Genomic DNA, 26,083 nt, shown 5'->3' on the forward strand with positions numbered 1-26,083 from the left:
CTTCCATTCACACAGTGGAGAGAAGCATCCAGGGCTTTAAAATCTCCATAGTTAAAGGAGACAGAAATATGGCTCTTTATCAGGTAGAGTATTTCTGTGGACGGTTACTTGATTCAGAGGGAGTAAGTAACATTTTGAAATCCAATGTTTTCCTAATATTAAATGTGTACTAAGTTTAAAAAATACAATTATTCTTTTCTTTCTCCTCAAATCTCACCTGATCACCTAACAGTGAATATCTACTGTGCTCCAGTCACATCTCTGACTGTGTGGAAAACCCAAGTCCTCTAGCAGTGACATGCAAAGAGGGCTGTTTCTGCAGACCTGGGTTTTTCCATAGTGGTGGCAAATGTGTACCCGACTGAGTGTGGCTGCATTTACAAGGGAATCTACCATGAAATTCATGAGAACTTCCTCCCTGATGAGCGCTGTCAGCTGCACTGTGTCTGTGTGGGCCACAACACGGTACAGTGCACCAATCACATGTGTCCAAATGGAACAAAATGTGGCATCCAAGAGGGTCACAGGGCATATCACGCATCACAGCCCGTTAAACGCACAGTCATGGGTGGAAGACACTTCAGAAACTACGATGGAGAAAACTTTGACTTTAATATGGGAAACTGCAGTTATGTTCTCTCCCAGGTTTGTGATGAGGAAGGATCTGAACCAGTTGTTGCTCTTCAGAAACAAAAGCTGCACCTGAGGTCCATGGAGTAAACGTATCATTGGAGCATTTAGGCAAAGTAAAAGTAAGGAATTGCACATTTACAAATGCATTCTTCTTTCTGTGACTTGCTTGTGACTATAACATTTAAACTTTCAGATCGACGGTGCTCTGTGGAGTCTTCCCGTCCAACTGGATCATGTGAAAATACTCCATTCTGGCCTGCTCACTCGAGTTGTTGTCCACACTTGGGACGTTGTCAATTATGGAGGCCCTCGCCTGATACAAGTAGTATTATCTGCCTCTCGTAGAAGAATGTGTTGTTTGTATCATTGCTGTTGCTACAGAATAGAAACAGAGTCCGAATTGCAGCCAATCAAGAAATCATTTCCCTGTTTGCTTCTTCCTGGTCACTTTCCCCTCATGGAACTAACTGCTCCGAAGAATGTGATCTCTCTTCAGCATGCAACTGTACCAGGGCAGCTGAATTTGCATCTGATAACATCTGTGGCACGCTGCTTGCTCCTGCAGGCTCATTTGGTCAATGCCACTCTGCTGTGGACCCAGAGCCCTTCATTCAAAACTGTGTGAACGACTTGTGTATTTCTAATGGGAATGAAGAATTGTTTTGCAGGAGTGTGAGCGAATACACTTTTGCGTGCCAAGGGGCAGGAGCTGAAGTCAAACCATGGAGGAGTGAGAAGTGCTGTGAGTATCATTAATCTTGACTCTATACGTGTTGTTTCATTAGTGTGGTGATGTGCCAGTAAATCACAGGTCTGCACACATGCTTTTGTTGTACTTGTAGAACTTTGGCAAGCCCAATACTATGAAGTTGGAAGATTGATGTAAGACTACATGAACTCTGCACAGTATCTAAACTTTTTTTCTCTCCTCCTACAGCACTCATGCCCTGAAACCTCTCACTACAGTATATGTGTCAGTGCATGCCCTGAGTCCTGTGGTATTTCATCTGATATCCACTGACCGTGGCCCTGTTATGAGGGATGTCAGTGTGAGTCTGGATACATGCAGAATGGAAATGGCTGTATCAAACCTGAGCAATGTGGCTGTTTCTATCATGGGCACGACTATGAGGTAAGTAGCTATAGATTTCTTGGCTTATACTAACTTGTGTGTACCTTTTCCCTTTATCATGATAATGACTGTATGATTTTCCTCTTAATGCAGTGACACTAAATACTAGGGGTGAGATCTGACCTGAATATTGCTGCTTTGTTTGACTTCTGATTAATCGGTTGCTGCCCTGAGGGTGTGCTGACACATTTACATGTGACCCCCACTGCACATTCAGTTGTAAACAACATGTGATGGAATTTTGCTTAATCCATGCGCCGTTAATGTGACTCATTAACGTCTCGTCCAACCGTATGCCCCGCCTAAATGCGTGACACATGACTAATCACAGGCCTTTGTGTTATCCTGGGTGCTTGTTGTTTTGCCTGGTGTTTAGAGAATAGCTGGATAAGACACAGCAACTGTGAGTCACTGTTTTCTGCAGATTGGGGAGATATTATGGACTGAGGGATGCTCCGAGAAGTGTATCTACTCTGCCAAGTCGACCGTGCGCCGTGAGCCAGCCTCCTGCCCCGAGGGAGAGAGCTGCACCCTGAACAATACCTGGGGTTGTGCAAGGAAAGGTAGGCCCAGCTGGTTCTGCTGGGTTGGGTGACTTTTCCTTGCAGGCTAACTGAGCGGCACCATGCAACACTCACAAGTTACATATTATGAAATATTACGTGACTCTGATTTACTGGAAGGGCGGTTTTTTTTGCACCTCATACACACCACAAATGTGTAATTTCTTGCACTGTCCTGTCATCTTGTACCTGTCTGCCTGGAGGCCCTGAGAATGATTGCACCTCTTGTCAGTCAAAAATGATGATACAGCTACTTTTATTTTTTCAGCTTCAGTTGTGCTTCATATGTGCTTATTGTCTACAGACGTTTCCAGCTCATTTGTCCTCGGCCTAAACTGACAGTAATATACTTATTTCGCTCTCGTTTGTTTCAGCTAATGATTATAAAATCTGTGAGACTGGACAGACTTGTGCTGACCAGAGCCAACCTCAGCAAACTCAGTGTCGGGTGCATGAAGGCACCCACTTCTACACTTTTGATGGGAAGGCATTTGAATTCCAAGGAAACTGTACCTACACCCTAGTCCTTACGCTGAATGACACCAGTCAGAATAGCTAACTAACGGCTCCTCTCTTACAGCTATTCATGCCGAAGTGGTTCAAGCTAATATTAATATCTACAGAGGGTAAAAAAGGCTATGTTTGGGTAAGTTTGAATATGGAGTCTGTCAGTTTATCATTTATTCGAGATATAATTTAACTATAGAAAAACTGTTGTATGTATGTTTTTGGTAAAGTAGATGCACTGAAGTTGGAAAGTTTTCAACAAATATGAAGGTAGAATTCAATCTGAAGTGATAGAATAGAACATGTCTGTGCTCTTAACAGATAAATGGTGATAAAAGGTGACTTCCTGTGACTCTACAGTTTAGACCGGCAAGGATCAAACATACTGGCATGTTTGTTTTTGTGGATACCAATCGGGGAATCCAAATTAAGTATGACTGGTCTCATATTGCCACCATCCTTTCTAGTGCAACTGATGTATGGGGCCTGTGTGGGAATAACAATGGCCTCAAAGAGGATGACCTCAGGACCCCACAGGGTGAGGTAGTTGATGCTACCGCCTTTGGCTGGAGTTCCTGATCAGGACACTCTGGGTGAAGCAGATTGCGGACTTCATGCCCACGCTGCTCTGCTGACCAGCTTCGTCTGGAAAATGTTACCTGTCAATTAATCTCTCTGCACGACTACATTCGGTCACCACAGAGCTCTTTCCACATGTGCTTGGAAGTTTTAAACTACACTAATATCTCCTAAGCAAAGTTGGCAGAGTTTCATTTTGAAAGTGTCTTACACTTTGCTGACTTTCAAATGCAATTTTGGCACCCCCTACAGGTTGATGGTGTCAAGAGGAACGTCCCATATCATTTTAACCCGACTGTGCTGGTTTACTGTCTGGGGCTGCACACTTACATCTACACAGACACAGGCTTTGAATTTAGGCTCAGTATAGAGGGAATAGTCTCTCCCATAAATTTGTGAATGCAAGTTGTGGACTTTGTGGTCCACAGCCAACGACCTCCCAGCAAATGACACGCAGGAGCATTTTGGTAAAGATTGGCTAAGTGAGCAGAATCCATGGTGTGTGGAGGGCTGTCTGGGAGGAAGTTGTCCGAATTGTTCATCTGAGCGTTTGGCCCGCTTCTCTGAACCGGAAGTCTGCGGGAAAATTCTGCAGGTTAATGGACCCTTCAGACACTGTCATGCCAAAGTGGACCCCTCCAGCTTTTACAAGTGCTGCGTCAGTGACTTGTGTCTTCATGGAGGTCTCCAGTCTGCACTGTGTCACTCCCTGGCAGAGTATACGGCTCTCTGTCTTTCCCACAAGGCTAGAGTTTACACCTGGAGAAGCCCTGGACTCTGCTGTGAGTGTTAATTTACTCTCAGCTCTGTTGTGCCAGTGAATTTAATTAATATCCTCCACGGTTGTAACTGTGTGCTCTTTGAAGTTCAGCATCATCACACACCAAATGAAATATGGAGAGTTTGCACAAGGCCTGTGCAAGCACGCGTTTCATCCCCATACAGTCTATGGTTTCATCATGCTCAGATTGTTGATATTGATCATCCAACATGAGGAAACTGATTAGTGATTATTTGCTTTCAGATCCGATTTGTTCCTTTTTGTATTTATTGCAGGTTAAAAGTCTTGTTACAATTTTAGAAACGGTTTGCTGTGACTCATTGGTAGGGAGGCCTCAACCTTTTAAGATACTATCAGACCACTAGATGGTACTAATACATCACAGGTCAACCGTTACCTTTACAGCATGTCCCTGTCTTTCTACCCTTAATAACCAGTGTCTTTCTGTATCTCCACAGTCCAGTCCTGTCCCTCCGGTAGCAGTTAAAACACAGGCTCTGCCTCTGTTCACCTCTGCCTCGGCTGGAAGAATAACACTGTAGAGATGCCTCCCAACACTGGGGAGAACTGTCTCTGTAATACAGGGTTAGTTCACAGTGGCAGCCTGTGTGTCTACCCAGAAAACTGTGGCTGCATTCAGAATGGAGAGTACCTCAGGACAAGAGGTGTGTACATGCAGACAAAGCTGTTTATGTCATGCTGGGGGAAACATGACTTGTTGTAATGTCTCCTGTGGAGAGGATGAGGAGTGTAAGCTTATTAGGGGAGTTCAAGGTTGCCACCCCAAACCCAAAGTGGCACACTGATCTGTTGACTGCTACAAATACACCACGTTTGATGGATGGGCATTTGAATTTCAGGGTTCATGTCACTACACTCTGGGGCAGATGAGCTCTCTGAAGAACCTGGATGTTGAGCCTGTTGTTATCACTGCACATGGCAACCACCTCGCTGGCAGGCAGATCAATCTGCAAGTCAATACAATGTCTTTTGAGGCCTCAACAGTTTTTCCTGGACAAATTCAGGTAATTTGTGGAATCATTTAAATTTGACTCACTGTTTATGATCAATAACACTGTATTTTTTCCAGTGTATTGTTTGTTGTTTAAAACGCTATCTCCCAGGTAAACTGAGTGTATGAGGATCTGCCATTCACCCAGAACAATGTCACTGTACGTCAGAGGAATGGTTGGATCATCATCCAGACCCCACAGTCAGAGAAGCTTATTTCAGACCTGCGAGGCCACATTCAGGTCAAGATCCCTGCCATTTACCACCAGTCTACCTGTGGTCTTTGTGGATACTATAATGATAATCCCTAAACTGACCTGCAGCTGCCCAATGGCACTGTGATCTCCGAGGCTGACATTTTTGGGCCATCTTGGAAGTTGTCTAATGAATCCTCCTGCAGCGACACATGTAATAGCAGCTGTCAACTCTGCCAGACCCCTATGTCAGAGTATAGCTCTGACCTGTACTGTGGCTTCCTCACCCAACCAAGGGGACCATTCTCCTCTCGTCACCATTTAGTGGATCCACAGAATTACTACTCACTCTGAATGAAGATACTCGGTCCTGCAAAGCGGCAGGACAGGGCCCTGTGTGAGACACTGTGGGTTTATGATGCAGCATGTAAGGAAGCAGGAGGGATGACTGACCTCTGGACAAACACTACAGGCTGTGGTAAGTCTCATCAGCTTGGTTCATTTGTTTTAATTAAATAAAACGCATAAAATAATGAACAATGACTTTCACTTATTTTATTTTTCAGCGTATCAATGTTCTCAGTTCAGCCACTACAGCCAATGTGCCAATGTTTGCTCCTCATTGTGCCCTGAGATTAGCGTGGCAGTGCAGTGCCCCAGAGACTGTGAGGAAGGTTGCATGTGTGACACTCATCACTTTTTTGATGGCCATGTCTGTGTACCAGCTGAACAGTGTGTCCAGAACGGAACAAGGTTTAAGGTCAGAATTCAACTTTGTTTTGTTGCCTCTTCCTGTCTTACACCGTTATATGAATTAATACATTCCTTTACAGTGTTAGGGAATCTTATTTAAATATTTTACCTTCTTTGATTAACTTATTCAAATTTTGTTCCTTTTTTCAGGCCTCTGAGAGCAAACTTCTCCAAAACTGCACAGTTAACTGCACCTGCGGGCCTCCTGTCGTCTGTGAGAAATACTCCTGTCCTCCACTGCACAGTTGTACAGTTCTAGATGGAATCATGGGATGCCACAAGAATGCTATTAAAACTGAAGAACCATTTTTAGATCCTTATCTGCCTGCTAGTGTATTATTTCTCTGTGTAGTTAAAATTTGATATTTTTCTTTGATACAGCACAGATCCCGGATCCCTTTGAGGGAAAATGTGATGAAACAGAGAAATGCTCCCTGAGCGAGGGCTTGCCTGTGTGAACGAGCCATCAGGGTCTGTGCTGGTCCTGGGGAGGGCAGCACTACCACACCTTCGATGGGCTCAGCTATGACTTCGAGCGCACCTGCACCTATGTGTTCACAGCCAGCAAAAGGTCAGCAGGTGTTCTGACGCCCTTCAGTGTTTCAAAGAAGAATAAGTGCCAAGGCAGTGGGAAATTTGGGATACTGTTCAGCTAGAACATGTTAATAACCTTCCAATAAATCATTTAAGATGTGCACTGTCCTCCAAACAGCCTCTACAGGACCTGTGGCTCAGCCTGTCCTCCACCCTGTGAATTGAATGCCACTATCTGTCATGAGGCCTGTGTTCAGGGCTGCTGCTGTGACCCTGGCGTCCTCAGGAGTCCACAGGGCTGTGTGCGTCCACACCAATGTGGCTGCACAGACTCTAGAGGCAAATACTGCAGCCTCAACGCAACTTTCTGGATTTCAGACAACTGCGGTCAACTCTGTATTTGTGGACCAGCTACTGAAGAGGTCCACGGCCGCCCAGTTCCCAGGAGGAATGGTCTGCAAGCAGCTTCATCACAGGAGGGTGTGTCAACTTGAAAACCCCAGAACTGAACCATTGTTACCGGGCTGCATTTTACAACCTTAGATGGACATAAATTTGCCTTCAGAGAGGTTTGTGAATACTTATTAGTTCAAACTAGCTCCAACCCAACTGTACCAACGCCATTTAGTATCGAGGTCTCTGATGCAAGTTGCCACAAAAGGCTTTTTCATAGCCAAACTTTATCTCTCTCAATCTATGGTTTGGCAGTTGTGGTAAGAAGACAACCCAGCAAAGGTTTTGGTGAGTATACTGCAAGGTTTTATTAAGTCTTTAAAATGAACAACTGCACTTTATCCTCGTGTGTCCTACTTTTCACTTTTTAGATGGACGGACTGTATAAACCCTTGCCGTACTCTCACCAGACGTGCCATGTAGATGAATTCGAACACCTACATCGCTCATCATTCACACTGATTTGGGATTACAGCTGATTATCTATAACGGCGGCATGCTAATGATTATCCTCCCCAGCAGTTAGGGCTCCTCTGTCTCTGGGCTTTGTGGGAATGCAAACAGTGACCCTCAGGAGGAGCAAATGATGTCCACTGAAGAGCTTGCCCACAAGTGGAGGTCTCCTGGAGCAGAGACCTGTAGGTCCAACTATTCGTCTGCCCTGAAGCATCGTCCTGTTGAGGCAAAGAAGCTTGGGCCGTTCTTACTTCCGCAGCTGTGTGGTGGATACCTGCTCTTTTGCTGGACACTATTCAGCACTCTGCAATTCCATTGCATCATACGCTGCCGCTTGCCAAGCAGCTCAGGTGCCCATCAGACACTGGAGGATTGACACTTTCTGTGGTGAATACAAGTTCATATTTTATTGGTTATTGCAGCAAACACCTCAAAGCTGATTTAATGTTTCACTGTCTGGGTTCAGAGCACTATCACTGTGAAAAGTACACAAGGGCTCACTTATTCATTATTGATTATTTAGGCTTTTATGAACAGTCTATGCACGACAGCAAACATTGAACTTGCTGCGAAGGGAAATGCACAGAAAAAGAAAATCAATATCATCTTAACAATAAAAATGGGAATGACACAAGAAACCTGGAAAGCACCACACGCATAAAAGAGCAAGTTTAATTGTATAGCTACTTATGAGCCTTCTTTTTTTAAACATGACTGAAGTTAATTTATTATATGCCTCTAATTTGACCTTCCATCAGTGTTTTTATTATAGGTGGAAGGTGAACTACACATTTCACTCTTAAGCCACATAAATTCAGTTTTCAGTCTCTGCACTGTCATACTATTATACATTTATACCATTAGAGTCAGTGGGATTGACAGTAAAACAGCATGGGTGGGTTTATGGAGAAGGATTCTGTAGGATTGAAGTACAACGATTGTGTTTTGTTTGGTTAAAAATAGCTTTGTGGAGCTCCTGCACAGCTGGACAGTCGTAGCTCCTGGACAGCACCGCAGTGACACTTGTGAGTGTGACGGGTGCACCCTGTCCCCGCTTGAAAATGTGATCTGTTACCTCCTGTTGAACAGTAGTATAGAATTCAGGCACTGCTGGAACAGTGGTGTGGAGTGTGATGTTCACAGAGAGATGTGCGTCAGGGCTGTCTGTGCTGGGGCAGGGCATCTGACCTGTCTGTTGCTGGAAGCGTATTCTGCAGCCTGCCATGCTAAAGGAATACTGGTGGACCCATGGAGAGAGAACATGCTTTGCTGTAAGTGAATCATGATGATAGTTGCTTTAAAATAAGTATGTGATCAATTCTGAATGATTTGCATTTTCTGCCCCCAGCTCCCCAGTGTCCCGACAGCAGCAGACCAGAAGTGTGTGTGTGTGGACTCCGGCTCCAAGTCATGTCCTGCTTTGCTCCGGCCTGGTTCTTCAGCAGCTGTCTGTTCTGAGGGCTGTCAGTGCTGCGATGGAAATGTGTTTGATGGCAACAAATGTGTACCTTACAGTGTGGGTGTGTCCACCAAGATGTTTATATCAAGGTGACTCTAAAAGCTTCATACAGTCTTTAAAAGCTTAGCACGTTATCTGCAATCAAATCTCACATGCAGAAATAGTTTTCTCTCCACTCGGGTGGATGAGAGGCCGTACCTCAGAGGACTGCACACAGATATGCTGGTGTCACGCATTGGGTGGGCTCATATGTGAGCCAGCAGGCTGCAACCCGGATCAGCAGTGTGCTCTGAGGGACGGCTGTTGGGGCTGTCATGGTAGACCTGAAGTCTGTAAACTGGGCACCACACTGAGAACCACACTGACAGCAGCTGAACTTGGAACCCGGGTTAACTTGCAGTGTGATGTCATTGTGCGATGAGGCCAGTGCTCAGTGGTTCAGTCTGATCTAGGCTTTTCACTCTGTTTCAGATCTTCCTGCGCGGATTGTCAGTAGCCATAAACGGGGGGGCTAGTGAAGGTATAACCCCACTGAGGATTTTAATAACCATTAACTGAAACATTGAGAAATGATTGGGCAAAATGAAACTGTGGAAACCTTAATGACCTCCAATCGCACAGTTCAATCGAGTTATGAGTTCTCAATGACTTTCCTTTCTGGTAAGTGATCCTCTCCACAACAACAGTACTATGAGTATTCAATAATGTATGTACTGTATATGGTACTTATTAATTATTTTTTGCTTCTTCCACAGTCACGTCTCTGGATGATAACTGACTGTTCTAAGGTCCTGGCTAATGTGTTTGGTTGAATGTCTATTTCATATATAAAAACCCTTTAAACAAGATTGTGTAGTCATTGGAACTGTGTGCAAGCCCTTCCCATATGTTCTAATGCAGCACTGTTATCAGTTAGAACCATACACCTTTATTTAAACAAGGTTATATTGGGTCAATGTGGATTATGATTGAACAAAAAAAGAGGGCACACCCTAATCTAAATCCACAGTATGTATACAGTAACCTCACTAGACTTACTGTTGCCCTGCCCAAGTGCTTCGTACCAAATAATCACCAATTCAATATTTGAGTAATTAAAATAACAAATACCATCTTTTGAGGGCCAGTTATTTACTTTGGCTTTAATACAAATGGCTACTGCGCCCTCCACATCATGCTGCTTTTCTTATGTGATGCACAAACCCAACAGAAACTTCCCAATTAAAACGACTGCATTTTCCAACGAGCCACTTTGTTTTTTTAATGGATCAGTTCCCATAAGAGAAATTACACGCATCAGTAACAATACAAACATGAGCTGGCTTTAAAGACACAAAATAAACATTGGCTGAAGTAGATTTGAGTAGGGCGTATGTCCTAGATGTTGTAAGTCAAATGACAAATACTACATTGCAAAAGGAAGCGTTTGGAAAATAAAGTTAAGAAATTAAGGGTATCTTAATAAAATCAAGTCACATTTTAATGGAAACTGTTGTAAAATGTATCTAAATTGAGCAGAAACAAATTGCCCATGCTGTTATTTGAGAGATCAACCAACCCTGTTCTGAAACTACGAGAGTCTTCTCAGAGACTCGGCTAACTTTTAAGATAAGTTCTGATGTTGGTCTTATCACATTCTTGCCTTGCCCAGTCCAGAATGGATAATATTATTTGGTTACACCAGGATATACAATGAAGGAGAGATCGGGGCACATTATAATGACCTTTATCCTCTGTGTCATACATGGAAACTGATTTTTCTGCTATATAAGTAATTACATATAAAAAAAAAAAAAAGTTGGAATAAATGTATCCAAAAACTCAAATATTGGTACAATTGCACAGGGATGACAGGATGAGCATCTGACTGGGTGTGTTATTCGGGGAAACAATTATCACATATTATTATTACCCTGGTTGGTATTAGACCTCACACCCATGTCAACATACAGCAGGACCTATGTCAGTGCCAAGTTCTGCCTTAGTTTGTTTTAGAGGAAGGGTTTTTCTTGGGAGTTTTGTCCGTCAGAACATATAAAAGGGTGAGTGTCAAAAAATTCACCTCACTCGCAGCAGGTATGTGGATTTTCTGGTCAAACTGTTGTATTCATATTAATATATATAACTAAAACTAAAATTTGTCTTTCAGCCATGGGTACCCTGCTGCTGCTTTGTGCCTTGGGGGCTTTACTCAGCTGTAAGTATATTTTGTCATATTCAGGATTTTTTCTTTTTGCACTGTGGCAGAATATATGTGATGTATCTGTGCCTATCTTCTTTCCAGTTTTTCTGAACAAATGCAGCAGTGATGAACAAATCTAAAAAAAAAATATCTATCAAAACTCCAGCCCTGCTATTAACGGCTATTAAACCTGATTAAACGTGAACTGAGCTTAGTTAATCAATCACAGGAGCGCGCCTCAAACCTTGGCTCAGAATTCCCCCGGCGTGACGTGGAGCCAAGTGATCGCTCTATTTGAGGGAATTAATCCGGGTTGTCAACCCCATCAGTGGAGCATTGTGTGCAGCCATACCAGGTGCACGTGTGAATGAAGCAGAATGTTAAACGGGTGAAGCGTTTGAGGGTGCAGCACATAAAGGATAGCCATCTAAAATGAAATTTGTTTTTGTTGGGAATAGCATTTACCTTCAGCTGCTATTGAGTCGCAACCATTATATTGAATAGCTGAAACAGGAGTGTAATCTAAATCCCGCAGGCCCCGACTGAGCACAGAAAATGTTCTTTTCACAGAATAGGCACAGATATTGATAATATTTCCATTATGCAATTATATTGTCTGCAAAAGTGACTTATTGAGTGCTGCCGGGAAGCAGTCAAGTGACTACTCCTGGGTCTAAATCTCTCACAATGCTTATCAAAAAAAAAAAAAATCCATCCATTACAGGGCAGCATTCATCTCTGCTTTTTAACTTTGAAGTAGAGGTATTTTTCAGTCACTTATTCTTTGGTGTCACATTGTTTCTTTGTGCGCTGCATGTGATTCACGATGTCTCTAGTCAAGTTTCTATTCCCAGTCTGAGAATCCCTTGATGCTTCAGCACACATAGACTCATTTCTTAATGCTTTTATTTTTTTAACATTTTCTTTTTATGCGAGGAATTTTTAAACACAGTTTTGTGGCTGACTGCATTATTTTGGGTAAATTAATAAGAGCTCTTCTTTTGACGTGTGTTTTCTTTTCAGGTCCGTCGAGCGCTGGATCGGCAGGCAAGGAGTTCGCTCTCTCATTCATGCAAAATTATGCTGCAAATTACGGCACTCCTCGCATGCAGCTCTTCATCACCGCTGTTGAGGCAAATACTAAAGTGACAGTGGAAGTGCCTAAATTAAACCATAAGCAAGAAAAAACTATCAAAGCTGGAGAAGGGGTCACCATCACCCTCCCCAACAAGGTTGAGATGTTTGGCAACACCAAGTCTCCTAACACGGTGCGCATTCATGCCTCGGCAGATGTGACTGTGACCTCCTTGAACTCCAAGTTGTACACAGAAGACACCTCTGTGGTGTATCCCATCACTGACTGGGGTAAAGAATACTTTATCTTTACACCTGCAAAGTCTCCCTATGGCACCTACAAAGAGTTTGCTGTGACAAATGGAAAAGAGAGCAACAAAGTAGAGATTTTCCCAACAGGCCCAATCTGGTACCAGCATCGTATTTACAGAGCCGGCAATAGCATGGTTATAGATCTCAAGCCGTATGAGAGTCTGCAGGTCCAGAGCATGTCGGATCTCTCCGGCACCAGAGTCGCCTCGCAGCACCCTGTCGCTGTTGTCACGGGTCACACATGCACCTGGCGCTACTCGAAATGTAACCACGTTTACGAGCAGCTGCTGCCAGTGAGCAGCTGGGGATCCACCTTCATGGTTCCTCCTCTAAGCATGCAGACGAGAGACGATAGCATTTACGTCCAGGCCTCCCAGCCCACCCGAGTCACCGTCCAAAATGGCAACCACAAAGATGTTTTCACCCTGAGCAGGGGGCAGATGAAGGAGATCCTGTACCACAATCCAGCAACGCTGTTCATTCAGGCCGATCACGGCATTCAAGTCCTCTTTCTCTTCAACGGCCTCAAGTACGGCTGGTACCAATTCTACGACCCTTTCTTGATGATGGTCCTGTCCACAGACCATTTCTGCGGCTCCTACTCACTTCATGCTCAAGACAGCTTTGACAACAAAGCCCTGATTGTGGCACAGACTGATGCAATGGCCGAGCTGCGTTTTGATGGTGCGAGCCTGCCTCGTAATGTGCAGTGGAAAACGGTTACAGGGACAGAATTCTCTTGGGCGGAGATTAGCTACAAACTCTCCCCCGGCAACCAGAGACACATAGTGACCAGCTCTGGTTCCCGCTTTGCTCTCTACAGTGTAGGAGTCAGCCAGATGAATGGTTATGGTTCCCCAGCACAATGTATACAGCAAGGTAAGGAGCCCATATTATAACTGTTTACTGTGTGAAAATAAATAATCTGCTTGTTCCAAACAGATATGATAAACAGAAGATACATTTTTTTCAATGTTCTAAACCCTCTAGGAAGTGGACCTTTGTCCTGCAGCAGTGTCACCTGCAGTGCCAATGAGGTTTGTGAGATGAAGGGAAAATACGCCTCCTGTGTCCCCAAGCCAGTAGAGAAAAAGCCTGGCACCTGCTGGGCCATGGGGGATCCTCACTACCGGACCTTCGACGGACGACACTTCAACTTCATGGGCACCTGCACGTATGTCATCGCCAAAAACTGTGGAAAGGATGATCTGCCAGCCTTTGAGATCCTCGCCCAGAACGAGAACAGGGGAAGCCTCAGGGTGTCGTATGTCAGCCTGGTCATCGTGAAGGTGTATGACATCACCATCGTAGTAGCTCGGTCTGAGACTGGTCGTGTGAGGGTAAGGCTTTCAATTTCTCTTAGTAAGAGTTTATTGGCATGTAAATGCATAGTATATTATTTCCATTAAAATAATGATTAGTATGTATGGTAATGAATTTATTCCATTCATTTTGAATATTAGTTTAGAAATCTAATATCTTCACAATGTATTTCCTGTTTCCTCATTGCTCAGATTGACAACACTCTGTGGAGTTTGCCCGCAGCCTTGAACAATGGCAAACTAGTGATGTTTCAAAGAGGCCGCTCGGTGGTCATGGAGACGGATTTTGGCCTGACTGTGAGCTATGACTGGGAACACCAGCTTGTGGTCACACTCTCTGGGAGCTATGCTGGTAAGACTTGTGGCCTCTGTGGCAACTTCAATGGCAAGTCCAGCGATGATTTCACGACGCCCTCTGGCAGCCAGGCGGACGGAGAGGTGGCCTTCGGCCGCAGCTGGAAGGTTCCGGGGCTGGTGAAAGATGCCGCGTGCAGAGACGACTGTGTGGGCGGGTGTGAGCGCTGTGAGAACAGCCTGATGAAGATGTGGCAGGGCGACCTGTTTTGTGGGCTCATCACACTCATAGTAAATGGCCCCTTCAGCAAATGCCACGCCGCCATTGACCCACAAGCCTACCTGGAGAACTGCAAATACGATGTTTGCATGGGAGGCGGCCTTCGACATTTCCTCTGCAGGGCACTGGAGGCTTACACTGAAGCCTGTCAGCTTGCTGGGATCCAGGTCCAAGATTGGAGGAAGATGGCAAAATGCCGTAAGTAATGTTTGTTCAAAATGAATCCCTAAATTCCCACGCATGTTTTTTTTCTGTATTATCGATCAAACCATTTAACACACTTTTTTTTCCTTGGCCTCCCCAAAGCTGCCAAATGTCCAGCCAACAGCCACTATGAGCTCTGTGGCAATGCCTGTCCTGCCACTTGTTCCGATCCTAACGCTGCCTCCAAATGCAAACGGCCCTGTGTGGAGACCTGCACCTGCAATGAAGGCTTTGTGCTGAGCGGAGGTCAGTGTGTACCTGTCGATCAGTGCGGCTGTAGCTACAAGGGTCTGTACATCCCAGCCGGAGAGTCGTTCTGGGACGACCAGACCTGTCAGCGATGGTGTGTTTGCGTGGCTGGAAGCAGACAAGTCCAGTGTCAGAATAAAGGCTGCAGGGCCGGGACAAAGTGCAAGGTGGTCGAGGGCATAAGAAAGTGCCAAGCAGTGTCCTCCAGCACATGCCAGGCCACAGGGGACCCACATTACAGGACCTTTGACAACAAGAGGTTCAACTTCCAGGGCACGTGTGTATACCAAATGGTTGCTCTGTGCTCCAACCACCCAGATTTAGTGCCGTTTGAAGTGCTGGTGCAGAATGATTACCGGGGCAACAAAGTGGTTTCCTACACCAAGCTAGTGGAAGTCAAGGTGTATTCCCTAAGCATTGTTATCACGAAGACACACAAGGGCCTGATAATGGTAAGAACTACATACGGTTTAACACATGAAGGTTATTAGGTCATAATTATATAATTATTCAATATTTAATATATTTGATTATTCAGTATAATTTATAAAGATGGTGTTTTCTCCTCCAGGTGAATAATGAGCTGGTGAACCTGCCTGTAACCCTGGCTGGAGGTCAGGTGTCTGTGTTTAGGAGCGGCTGTTACGCTGTCGTCACCACAAACTTCGGCCTCAAAGTCTCCTTCAACTGGGAAAGTGCCTTGTTCGTGACGCTGACCAGCGACTACATGGGAGCCGTCTGTGGCCTCTGTGGCAACTACAACGGCAAAGCCCAGGATGACCTGTTTCCAAAGAACGGGAACAAAAATGTCGCCCCAGTAGCTTTCGGCACCAGCTGGCGAGTGGCTGAAATCCCGGGCTGCGTCGAGGGCTGTAAAGGGGTGTGTCCTGACTGTGACATCACCCAGAAGGTTCAGTATGAAAAGGATGATTTCTGCGGTATGGTGAAAGACCCCCGTGGGCCTTTCCGTGACTGCCATGCTAAGGTGGACCCAGCTGAATACTTTGAGGACTGTGTTTATGATGTGTGCCTGTATAAGGGCAGAAAGGATGTGCTGTGTCAGGCGATAACGACATACACAACTGCATGCCAAGCTGAAGGGGCCAAGGTGTACAGCTGGAGAACCAAACAGTTCTGTGGTGAGAGTCACATACATTTTCATAAAATCTCTTACAAAATGATTTACTATAGTGGTATAGTAAGTGTAACAATAATATTATAAAAAAGGAAATGGCACTAAAACCTCGTCTAGTGTTCTCTGAGCTAAGACTTTGTTTGTTCAGTGCTTTTTCCCCTTCTGTGATTTTATGTAGTTTTGAAATAACTTCTGACATTTGGAATCTGTTCTGTACATATAGATATAACAACATTCACATTTTCTTTTATGTCTCTTATGTACAGCATTGACATGTCCAGTCAACAGCCACTATGAAGTTTGTGCTTCTTCCTGTCCTTCCACGTGCCAGAGTCTGGCTCCTCCTCCGGGCTGCCACGAGCTGTGTAAGGAGGGCTGCTCCTGTGACGAGGGGTTCCTCCTCAGTGGAAGTGCATGTGTTCCCTTCTCAAACTGTGGCTGCATCCACAATGACCGCTACTACCGCGCCGGCCAAGTGTTTTATCCCAATGGTCAGTGTCAGGAGGAGTGTAAATGCTCACAAGATGGAGAGGTAATCAATCCAGAAGAAAGAAAACTAGGTTCCATAGCACGTACCTCCGCCAAGGCCCAACAGTACCCGGATGAAACCACATTTAAATTCACTGGATCCAGATTTTTATGTGGATCTGCACCAAATTTCACACACACATAAATTTGATGATTCTTTTTTTTCACAAGATCAGTGCAATCAGTGAAAATATTAAAAGATGCCCAATCTCACAATGTCAAAGAAAGTTAGAAACAAAAAAAATTCCTGGATCCGCCCTGTGACCCAGTTCCACACCACGATCCAAAGTGTTTTTTCTTAATTCTCTAACAAACCAACAAACGGACTCGGGTGAAAACATAACCTTCTTGGCGGAGGTAATAAGAATTTGATGTTAAGGGTGAACTTGCAGTTGCTGGATTTTGATCAAACTTTCTCTTTCTCAATTCTTTTAGGTTGTGTGCAAAAAGTTCACATGTGGCCCTAATGAGAAATGCAAAGTGGAGAACGGCATCCAAAAATGTCACCCTGTTGGCAAGGCTGTGTGCCACGCCTCCGGTGACCCCCATTACCGGAGCTTCGATGGGCGAAAATTCGATTTCCAGGGCACCTGCACCTACACACTCTCCAAGAGCTGTGGGCTGGAAGGCACCCACCTGACGGCCTTCTCTGTCAGCGTAGAGAACGTGCAGTGGAACCAGATGATGAACAACAAAGTGGTGGCGGTCACTAAGCTGGTTGCTGTGGAGGTCTACGGCTTCACACTCATCATGAGGAACAACATGTTTGGAGTCCTGGTGAACACTTGCTCTTCATTTGATCCAGTGGAATGGAAATATACTGCTAGTCTCATGTAGTGATGTAGAAACACGTGTTGTAAAACTAGTTTGACAAATGTATTTTCATCATTGCTACCGTCAGTCATCATTCTCTTTAAATCACAACTTTCTTTTTCCCTTTCTAGGTAAACGGGGTCTTTAACAACCTTCCCCTGAGTCTGAATGATGGCGCTGTGCAGGCCTATCAGGAAGGCCAGCATTATGTAATTGCAACAGATTTTCGACTGCGGGTCACTTATGATCTGGTCTACCATGTGACAGTCACAGTACCTGGCAACTACCGAGATAAGGTCTGTGGACTGTGTGGCAACTACAACGGAGACCAAAAGGACGACTTCCAAATGCCCAGCCACAAACTCGCAAAGAGTGTGAACTTGTTCGGAAAATCCTGGAAGGTCACCATCCCCGGTGTGGTGTGCAAGGATGGCTGCGAAGGCAACACCTGTCCTAACTGTGACCCAGCTCGCAAGGCTGTGTTTTCAAAGCCCGCTTACTGTGGCATTCTTTCGGCACCCAAAGGTCCTTTTGCAGTCTGCCATAGTAAACTGGACCCACAGCCGTATTTCGATAACTGTGTGTTCGATGTGTGTGCTTCCAATGGGGACGGAAAGGTGCTGTGCAACAGCGCAGCAGCCTACGCCTTCAACTGTCACAACGCAGGAGTGGACGTGAAAAACTGGAGGACGCCATCGTTCTGTCGTGAGTTGTTTTTTCCTCCACCTCAGCTTCTTATTATACAGATTAATTCTAACATTGCATATATTACATGCAAGCACAGGTTCCTCTCTGATGCACGTTTCTCTGTCTTGTACTGATTTATTCCAGCCATGAAATGCCCAGCCAACAGTCACTATGAGGTGTGTGCAGACCCCTGCTCTGCTTCCTGCCCAGGCCTCACCGAGCTGGTCCAGTGCTCCACCGGCTGCATAGAAGGCTGTGAATGCGATGCAGGCTTCCTATTCAATGGACAGATATGTGTCAAAGACACTGGGTGTGGCTGCTATGAGAATGGAAAAACCTACAAGGTAGAATTCCACATGGTTTCCTATATAGTGATAGAAATAGCCTTTTACTGTCGAAGTGGGTTAAGCAAATATCCATCATAATATGCATGCTGACATAGCAATAAAGTTGCCTTTAGTTTTTATGTTTATAGCTTTTATTTTCCACAGTGTTGGACATTAGCCAGCTGGATGTTAGATTTGTGTACCGAGGAATTCTCCCGAGTCTTAATTAGCAGACTGTCTAAATTTGTGTTTCTTTACAAGGTAGAATGAGCAATGGAATAATGTGGATCCTTCTTGAACCTGTTGTTTCCAATGTTTTTTCCCCTCTCTCTGCATAATGAACCTGCTCTGCGTCCCCAGCCTGCTGAGGTTCTGTACGAGGAAGACTGTAACACAAAGTGCACCTGCGATCCCACTAAGGGTCTGGTCTGTGTGAAGCACTCCTGCCCTCAAAGCACCAAATGCATGGTCAAGAAAGGAAAACGAGCATGCTACAACACAGGCAAGACAAATAACTGTGTATTTATATCGTCCTAAACTTATTAACAATTTGAACACTCATTGAGTTAAATTGCATCTTTGTGCATCCCGCGTAGATCCCTGCAAAGATGCCAACTGTCGGGTGCAGGAGACATGCCGTGTTGAGAAGGGTGAAGCCGTGTGCGTCCCCAAATACACAGGCACCTGCTGGGCCTGGGGAGACCCCCACTACCACTCATTTGACGGTTACAGCTATAACTTCCAGGGCACCTGCAAGTACGTCATCTCTAAGACCTGTGGGAATCTGGACGGTCTGGTGCCGTTTTCCATCACAGAGAGGAACGACAACCGAGGGAACACAGCGGTCTCCTACGTCAGGGAGGTGGATGTGTCCGTGTATGGGTTCAGCGTGGTCATGGTCAAGAACCAAATTGGTCGAGTCACGGTAAGATTTTTGTGTCTTGTCTGAAGTGTTTGACCTGTAGCTGTGTGTGTGTGTGTGTGTGTGTGTGTGTGTGAGTGTGTGCATACATCTATCAGCCTGTAAATCCATCTCCTCTATTTCCCTCAGGTGGATGGGGAACTGCTGAATCTTCCAGTCCAACTGGGTGACGGTCAAGTGTCAGTGATTCAGCGAGGTCACGACGCAGTGCTGGAAACAGACTTTGGCCTGGTGGTCACCTACGACTGGAACTGGGAATTCGTCATCAAGTTGCCCAGCAGCTACTACAACAGTGTCTGTGGTCTGTGCGGAAACTTCAACGGCAACAATCGGGACGAGCTCCAGAATCCGGCTGGAAAAGTCGTCTCGTCAGTGATAGAGTGGGGCAAGAGCTGGCAAACGCCTGACCAGAACAAGGACAGTCCTTGCTGGGACACATGCACGACAAACTGTCCTATCTGTGACGGTGACCAGACTAAGCTCTACGAGACGGAGGCTTTGTGCGGGGCCCTCGCAGCCAAGACAAACGGTGTGTTCAAGATCTGTCATGAAAAGTTGGACCCGCAGGCCTTCATGAACAGCTGTGTGTACGACATGTGTCAGACCAAGGGAGACAAGAAGATGCTGTGCCAGGCGTTGGCCTCCTACAGTAAGCAGTGTCGTGAGGAAGGGAAAATCATCAAGGGCTGGAGGAAAAAGTTTGGCTGCCGTGAGTATTTATTTTTCCCCCTCAAGATTTCAACCGACTATTCAATCAGTCGAACATATTTTTTATTTTTGCCTTTTAAATTTCTATCCAGCGATGAACTGTCAGCGTCACAGCCACTATGAGGACTGCGCCAAGCCATGCCAGCCATCCTGTCCTTTCCCTGAAAACAAGCCGACCTGCGCCGGGGCCTGTGTTGAGAGCTGTGTGTGTGATGCAGGTTACGTCCTCAGCGCTGGGGTGTGTGTGCCCGCTAAAACATGCGGCTGCTCCTATCAGGGTCGCTATTACAAGCAAGGCCAGCGCTTCTGGGCCGACGAGGCCTGCCGTCGCCTGTGTGAGTGCGACTCGACCCTGGGCATGGTGACGTGCAGCGAGGCGTCCTGCTCCGCCAAGGAGAGGTGCACCATAGAGGACGGAGAGCGAGCCTGCCGACCCATCAGTCACGCCACGTGCACAGCCTCAGGTGACCCACACTACCGCTCATTTGATGGCCGCAGGTATAACTTCCAGGGAACATGCGAATATCAGCTGGTGGGACTGTGCTCTAAGCAGCCCGGGCTTGTACCGTTCAAGGTGACTGTGCAGAACGACCACCGGGGAAGCAAGGCTGTGTCCTACACAAAGACTGTCAACTTTTCCGTATATGGAATCACTATCACCATCAGCAGAGAATACCCCTACGCAGTCCTGGTAAGTACACTGTGGATAATGTGATGCATATGATGAAAGACTGCAGAAGGATTCAGGCTTGTTTTTATGTGGATTTGAGGGAGAAATGAAATGGGACACAGCATGCAGTTCTGAAAATGAAAACAGGACAGATACTCTGAGCCTCATTTTACATTAGTGGATCATAATGCCTTCTGTCGTCGCGCTAATTCTGACATCCCTCATGTTCTTCTGCATATTGTTTATTTAATTGCATATTAACGACCACGTAATTATTAAATCTTTAATCTCCTGTAAACATTCCTCCCTCCCTTCCTTGTTTTCCGCTCCTCAGCTCAATGGGCAGCAGGCTTTGTTGCCACTGGATTACAATGATGAGCTGATGGTGTTTCTCAGTGGCCGGACAGCTGTTGTGGAGACGGTCGCTGGTATCACCGTGACCTTTGACTGGCGGAGCACCGTGAGCGTCACTCTGCCCAGCAACTACCAGGAGGCAGTCTGCGGCCTGTGTGGCAACTACAATGGGAACGCCAAGGATGACCTGACCATGCCTAATGGCCAGATTGCCCGTGATGGAGACAAGCTGGGGGAGAGCTGGCAGGTGGCCGTTACACCAGGCTGTTCATCAGCCTGCCAGGGGGCTTTGTGCCAGGACTGTTCCGATTCCCAGACGAAGGAGTACCAAGCCATGAAGCACTGTGGCATTATCGCTGACAAAGCAGGGCCTCTCAGAGAATGTCACAGTCACGTGGACCCCACTCCCTACCTGGAGGACTGTGTGTATGATGCCTGTCGGTACCACGGTCACCGCGAGTCGGTGTGCGACGCAGTGGGCGTGTACGTCTCTGCCTGTCAGAGCCGCGGAATCGTCATCCGCTCCTGGAGAACAGATTCCTTCTGTCGTGAGTTTGTGACGGTGTTTTCATTTTTTGTTTTCAATTTTAAATCTTATTCTAAGTCTCCCTCTCTTCTCATCCTCTCATGCAGCAATGGTGTGCCCAGCTAACAGCCATTATACTGTGTGTGCCACGGGTTGCCCAACCACCTGTGCAAGCTTAACCTCCCATTCCACCTGTCGCAGGCGTTGTGCAGAGGCCTGCGAGTGTGACGAAGGCTTCCTGCTGAGCGGGGTCACCTGCGTGCCTGTGAGAGACTGTGGCTGCTCCTACAACGGTCACTACTACAAGAAAGGAGACGCCTTCTACCCTGAAAACGAGTGCGTGGAGAAGTGTGTCTGTGGAGAGAACGGTGCGGTATCTTGCCAGAAGGCCAAGTGTCGGTCCGGGGAGATCTGTAAGGTTGCAAATGGTGTGAAAGGCTGCCACCCCGAGGGGCAGGGCAAGTGCGTCGCTTCCGGTGACCCTCATTACATTTCCTTCGATGGACGGAGGTTCGATTTCCAGGGTACCTGCGTCTATGTGCTGGCCAAGGTTTGTGATGACGACAAAGGCCAGCTGACGCCATTCACTGTCACTCAGGGGAATGAGAAGTACGGGAATGGAAAAGTGGCTGTTACCAGGTCGGTTGCTGTGGAGGTCTATGGTTTTAACGTTTACATCCAGCAGCGAATGCCATGGAAAGTCCTTGTGAGTTAAACAACTTTATCCCCCAAAACATTTGTACATATTTATTTACCTGATTTTAATGCGATTTAAAAAAAATCATCCCTTCAGGTCGACGAGGAACTACTAAACCTCCCTCTCTCCCTGGACAACGGGCGTCTCCAAATCACCCAGGAAGGTCGCAACATAATTGTCCGGACCGACTTTGGACTCACTGTCCTCTACGACACCGTCTATTACGTTGAGGTGATCGTGCCGTCTACGTACCAGGGTAAGATGTGTGGTCTTTGTGGCAACTACAACGAGAAGCACCGTGATGAATTCAGCCTTCCTAATGGCAAACGAACGAAAAACATTGACAACTTTGGAAAGGCGTGGGTGGTGGACCTGCCCGGGTATGTATGCGGCGGCTGTGGCGGTCAGTGCCCAGCGTGTGAGAAGGCCAAGGCTACGCTGTATGGGAAACCTGACTCCTGCGGCATCATAAGTGAACCTACAGGGCCTTTCAAAGCCTGTCACGGCAAAATCGACCCCGCAGCATACGCGTCTAATTGCGTGTTTGACGTGTGCGCTGTGGACGGCGACAAAGATACTCTGTGTAACAGCGTGCAGGCCTACGCTCTGGCCTGCCAGAGTGCCGGAGTTCAGATCCAGTCATGGAGGAGCAGCTCTTTCTGTCGTGAGTTACACCACACTGCATTTTAGCTGAAGAATTTACAGATTTTTTAAAGTGTATTTCAGAGTCTTACAAATATCTTCCTCTCCTCTAGCTGCTTCCTGCCCTGAACACAGTCACTATGAGGTGTGTGCCAGCACGTGTGGTGGGACCTGTTCCAGCTTTATTTACCCGTCGTACTGCTCTAAAGAATGTTTTGAAGGATGCCAGTGTGACGACGGCTTTGTTTTTGATGGCATCCAATGTGTTCGCTTGGACAGCTGTGGGTGTGTGCACGACGGGAGATATCTGAAGGTAAAATGGAGATTCTCTTTGTTGTCATACATAGTATCTGTGCTATAGCATAAAATTACTAAAATATTCCATTCTTGCCCCAGTGTTTGTGTAACTAGAAGATAACTCATTGTAATAATGCGCACTGTGTTTCCAGGTGGGCCAAGCTGTGGTGGACAAAGACTGCAAGTCCAAGTGTGAGTGCCGGGCGTCCGGTGAGATGAAGTGTGAAAAGCTGTCCTGTGCCGATCGGGAGGTTTGCAGTGTGAGAGACGGGGTCAGAGGTTGCCACGTCACACAGGGCCACTGCAGCATCGACCATGTTGGACACCTCGCCTCCTTCGACCGCATGTCCGGAGCCGCAGGCGCTCAGGGGGCAGTGGAGCTGGCATCTCTGTGTGACGAGAACGTTGACCTGTGGTTCCGTGTGGTCGTGGACGTCAGGGTCTGCAGTAAGAGAGGACCTACCGCTGTCGCCACTGTGCACGTGTTCTTTAAGGACACAGTCGTCACAGTGAACAGCCAACATGTCACCTGGGTGAGAAGGGATAAAGAATAGTTTCTTAAATCATTATAATTATGACTTTTTTCAATCTGTCCCAACTGATTTGATATTTTTTCATCTTTGTCTTCTTCTTCATGTCTTCCAGGTAAACGGCAGGAAAGTGTCTCTCCCCAGAAAAGTGACTGATGATCTATCCGTCAAAATCTCTGAGAGGAAAGTGGTAATCGAGAGGGCGTCTGCCGTGCGGGTCACGTACTCAATCTCACAGGAGGTCATCGTCACTGTTGACAGCGCACTGTCCGGCAAAATGTGCGGCGCCTGTGGCAACTACAATCACAAGTCCAAAGACGATATGACGACTGCAGATGGGAAAATTACCACTGACGTGTCTGTGGTTATCGCCTCCTGGAGCGCCGGGGACTTTTCTCAGTGGTGAGTATAGGAAAAAGTGCAGCACTCTGTACAACCTCGGTGTGAATGTAATGGGCGGAGAAACATTGCTGTATTTAGTGCTGGGATCATAAAAGTGCTTAGCTGCTTTCTTCCCGATGTTAACTTTAATTATTTTAATAGCATAACGACTTTGCCGGCTTGTCTACGCTTTTAACCCGCAGTTCTAGTTAGAGGAGAAGTTTTAATCTTGAACCTCACTTTGCCCTTTATTATGCAAACTCCAAACCTAATTTGACCACCGAAATAATCAAGTACAGATCAGCGAGAGATGGGACGCCTCCATGACCGTTCAACCGCTTATTCTCTTAACAGCAAGAACTAAACAAGGAGTCCACCGAGCCCTTTTAAAGGAATGAGAGTGTGGTTTTTAATTGCATTTGATCCAATTTAATTAAGAAATACCAGAGAATCCCCTATGGTAATTACTGATTAAAAAGCAGGTGAGGCTGACAGGCATGGCCATCAAAAGCTACCAAGCTTGCAATCCAATCACCGCTTGTCATCCAAGGACACTTAAGACTCATCTGGGTACAATATTAATTTGAGCCCTTACTTCTGTGTTCTAGCCTTAAGCCGCTGCCTTAGAGAATTAAGTTTTGTGAATCCCCCCCCCCCCTCGGCCTCTCTTCATTCAAAGTGGTGGTCGTATTTTCAGGAATTTTCTTAACCACCCCCTTGCCCGCCCGCCCCCCTGCCCTGAACTGGAGGAGCACAAGAACACACACGCTCTGACTCCCCTTTGCTTTTACCTTTAAAATACAATGTTCAGAAGTGTTTGCCTGTAATCTCTGTTGTGCCTGAGTGAACACGACTTTGCTTCAGTGCCCATTGACTGCATGCTTCTTTTTTTCCATTTCAGTGGCCTGTAGAGATGTTGGCTCTGTGGTGATGGGAAGCATCTGTTATACGGGGTAAGGTTGTCTCTTCTCAAAGCCATGAACTGATTGTCTGCTCGTGAAAGGAGCAGCTGTAGAATGTGGCTCTCATCCTTGCTTTTTTACTCCCATTAAACAGGATGAAGAGGAATGTGAAGTCGCTCGGCTAAAGCTGGCATGTTTACATCCAGCCTTACTCATCATATTTCTCATGCTTTCCTCCTGGAATGTTTTGGGTTGTTTACTGGGGCTTGGGTTCTCCATTGTTCATCTCCGAGGAGCAGAAAAATCTGCTGCATACTTTGACCAACACCTCCATCTAGTGGAGGAGAACCTGATGGTCTTTCCCGCACAACAACTCCAAGTCTTTATAACTCTTTAACTCTAACTATTCACTACTTGTGTACAAACTGTTAATTATCTTCGGATCAATAAATTAATTCTTACTTCAGTGTGCTTCAGTGATTTGATTATTTAATGTGTCCTCACAAAACCTCTGGACTAGACTAAATTAGAAACGCATGACTCTCATATTGTGTGTTTGTGTTTGTGTGTGTGTGTTGTATGTGTGTGTCTGTGTGTATGTGTGTGTATGGTGGGGGGGGACCAATAACATTAGATCAGGGGTTAGGCAAGTAGTAACTCTGGTTAAGGTTAGTGTAAGTCTCCAGAAAATCAATGTAATGTCTTCTGGAGTCATGGAGATATGCGTGTGGGTGTTTGTGGGTGTGCGGCTGTGAAACCAAGAAACCTGGTGTAACCTTGATCTCTTGATAACTGCTCTTAAGGTTGTTTGGTGTGAAGAATACACAGCTCACGACTTCTCACTTTTAACCAATGACAAACCACAACAAGTGACCAGTGTGTCGTGATATCTGACGGCCTGTTTTCACTGCTGCCATCGGTCCACTCGGCCCTGCCTGAGGGAATGTGGCAGTTTGGTGTTAGGGAGGAGAGAGGCCTTGGGAGGGACTTGGT

General features: G+C 46.1%; 1 protein-coding gene across 6 annotated transcripts; it reads left to right on the forward strand.

Annotated features, from left to right (window-relative positions):
- The first annotated feature begins 62 nt into the window (after nucleotides 1–62).
- Nucleotides 63–25,556, forward strand: LOC128450115 (IgGFc-binding protein). Of its 6 annotated transcripts, XM_053433577.1 has the most exons (39): nucleotides 63–752; nucleotides 827–1,375; nucleotides 1,571–1,765; nucleotides 2,190–2,328; nucleotides 2,703–2,974; nucleotides 3,157–4,196; nucleotides 4,654–4,860; nucleotides 5,056–5,220; nucleotides 5,320–5,878; nucleotides 5,967–6,160; nucleotides 6,304–6,367; nucleotides 6,535–6,724; nucleotides 6,866–7,428; nucleotides 7,512–8,867; nucleotides 8,945–9,144; nucleotides 9,527–9,715; nucleotides 9,811–9,843; nucleotides 11,205–11,252; nucleotides 12,261–13,502; nucleotides 13,614–13,963; nucleotides 14,138–14,717; nucleotides 14,826–15,424; nucleotides 15,544–16,111; nucleotides 16,374–16,639; nucleotides 17,071–17,412; nucleotides 17,580–18,153; nucleotides 18,280–18,479; nucleotides 18,822–18,963; nucleotides 19,058–19,386; nucleotides 19,513–20,092; nucleotides 20,184–20,782; nucleotides 21,096–21,663; nucleotides 21,749–22,347; nucleotides 22,435–23,002; nucleotides 23,094–23,293; nucleotides 23,430–23,810; nucleotides 23,923–24,209; nucleotides 25,090–25,141; nucleotides 25,245–25,556. In XM_053433577.1, the coding sequence occupies exons 18-38, from the start codon at nucleotides 11,207–11,209 to the stop codon at nucleotides 25,097–25,099; spliced, it is 9,030 nt and encodes a 3,009-aa protein (XP_053289552.1). In that variant the 5' UTR covers nucleotides 63–752; nucleotides 827–1,375; nucleotides 1,571–1,765; nucleotides 2,190–2,328; nucleotides 2,703–2,974; nucleotides 3,157–4,196; nucleotides 4,654–4,860; nucleotides 5,056–5,220; nucleotides 5,320–5,878; nucleotides 5,967–6,160; nucleotides 6,304–6,367; nucleotides 6,535–6,724; nucleotides 6,866–7,428; nucleotides 7,512–8,867; nucleotides 8,945–9,144; nucleotides 9,527–9,715; nucleotides 9,811–9,843; nucleotides 11,205–11,206; the 3' UTR covers nucleotides 25,100–25,141; nucleotides 25,245–25,556. The 6 variants fall into 6 exon arrangements, with proteins under 6 accessions (XP_053289552.1, XP_053289550.1, XP_053289551.1 ...); XM_053433575.1 differs by lacking the exon at nucleotides 3,157–4,196; XM_053433576.1 differs by lacking the exon at nucleotides 3,157–4,196 and having other exon boundaries at nucleotides 2,909–2,974.
- The last annotated feature ends 527 nt before the right edge of the window (nucleotides 25,557–26,083 follow it).

This window comes from Pleuronectes platessa, chromosome 10 (genome assembly GCF_947347685.1).
Source record: "Pleuronectes platessa chromosome 10, fPlePla1.1, whole genome shotgun sequence".
In the NCBI taxonomy this organism is placed as follows: domain Eukaryota; kingdom Metazoa; phylum Chordata; class Actinopteri; order Pleuronectiformes; family Pleuronectidae; genus Pleuronectes; species Pleuronectes platessa.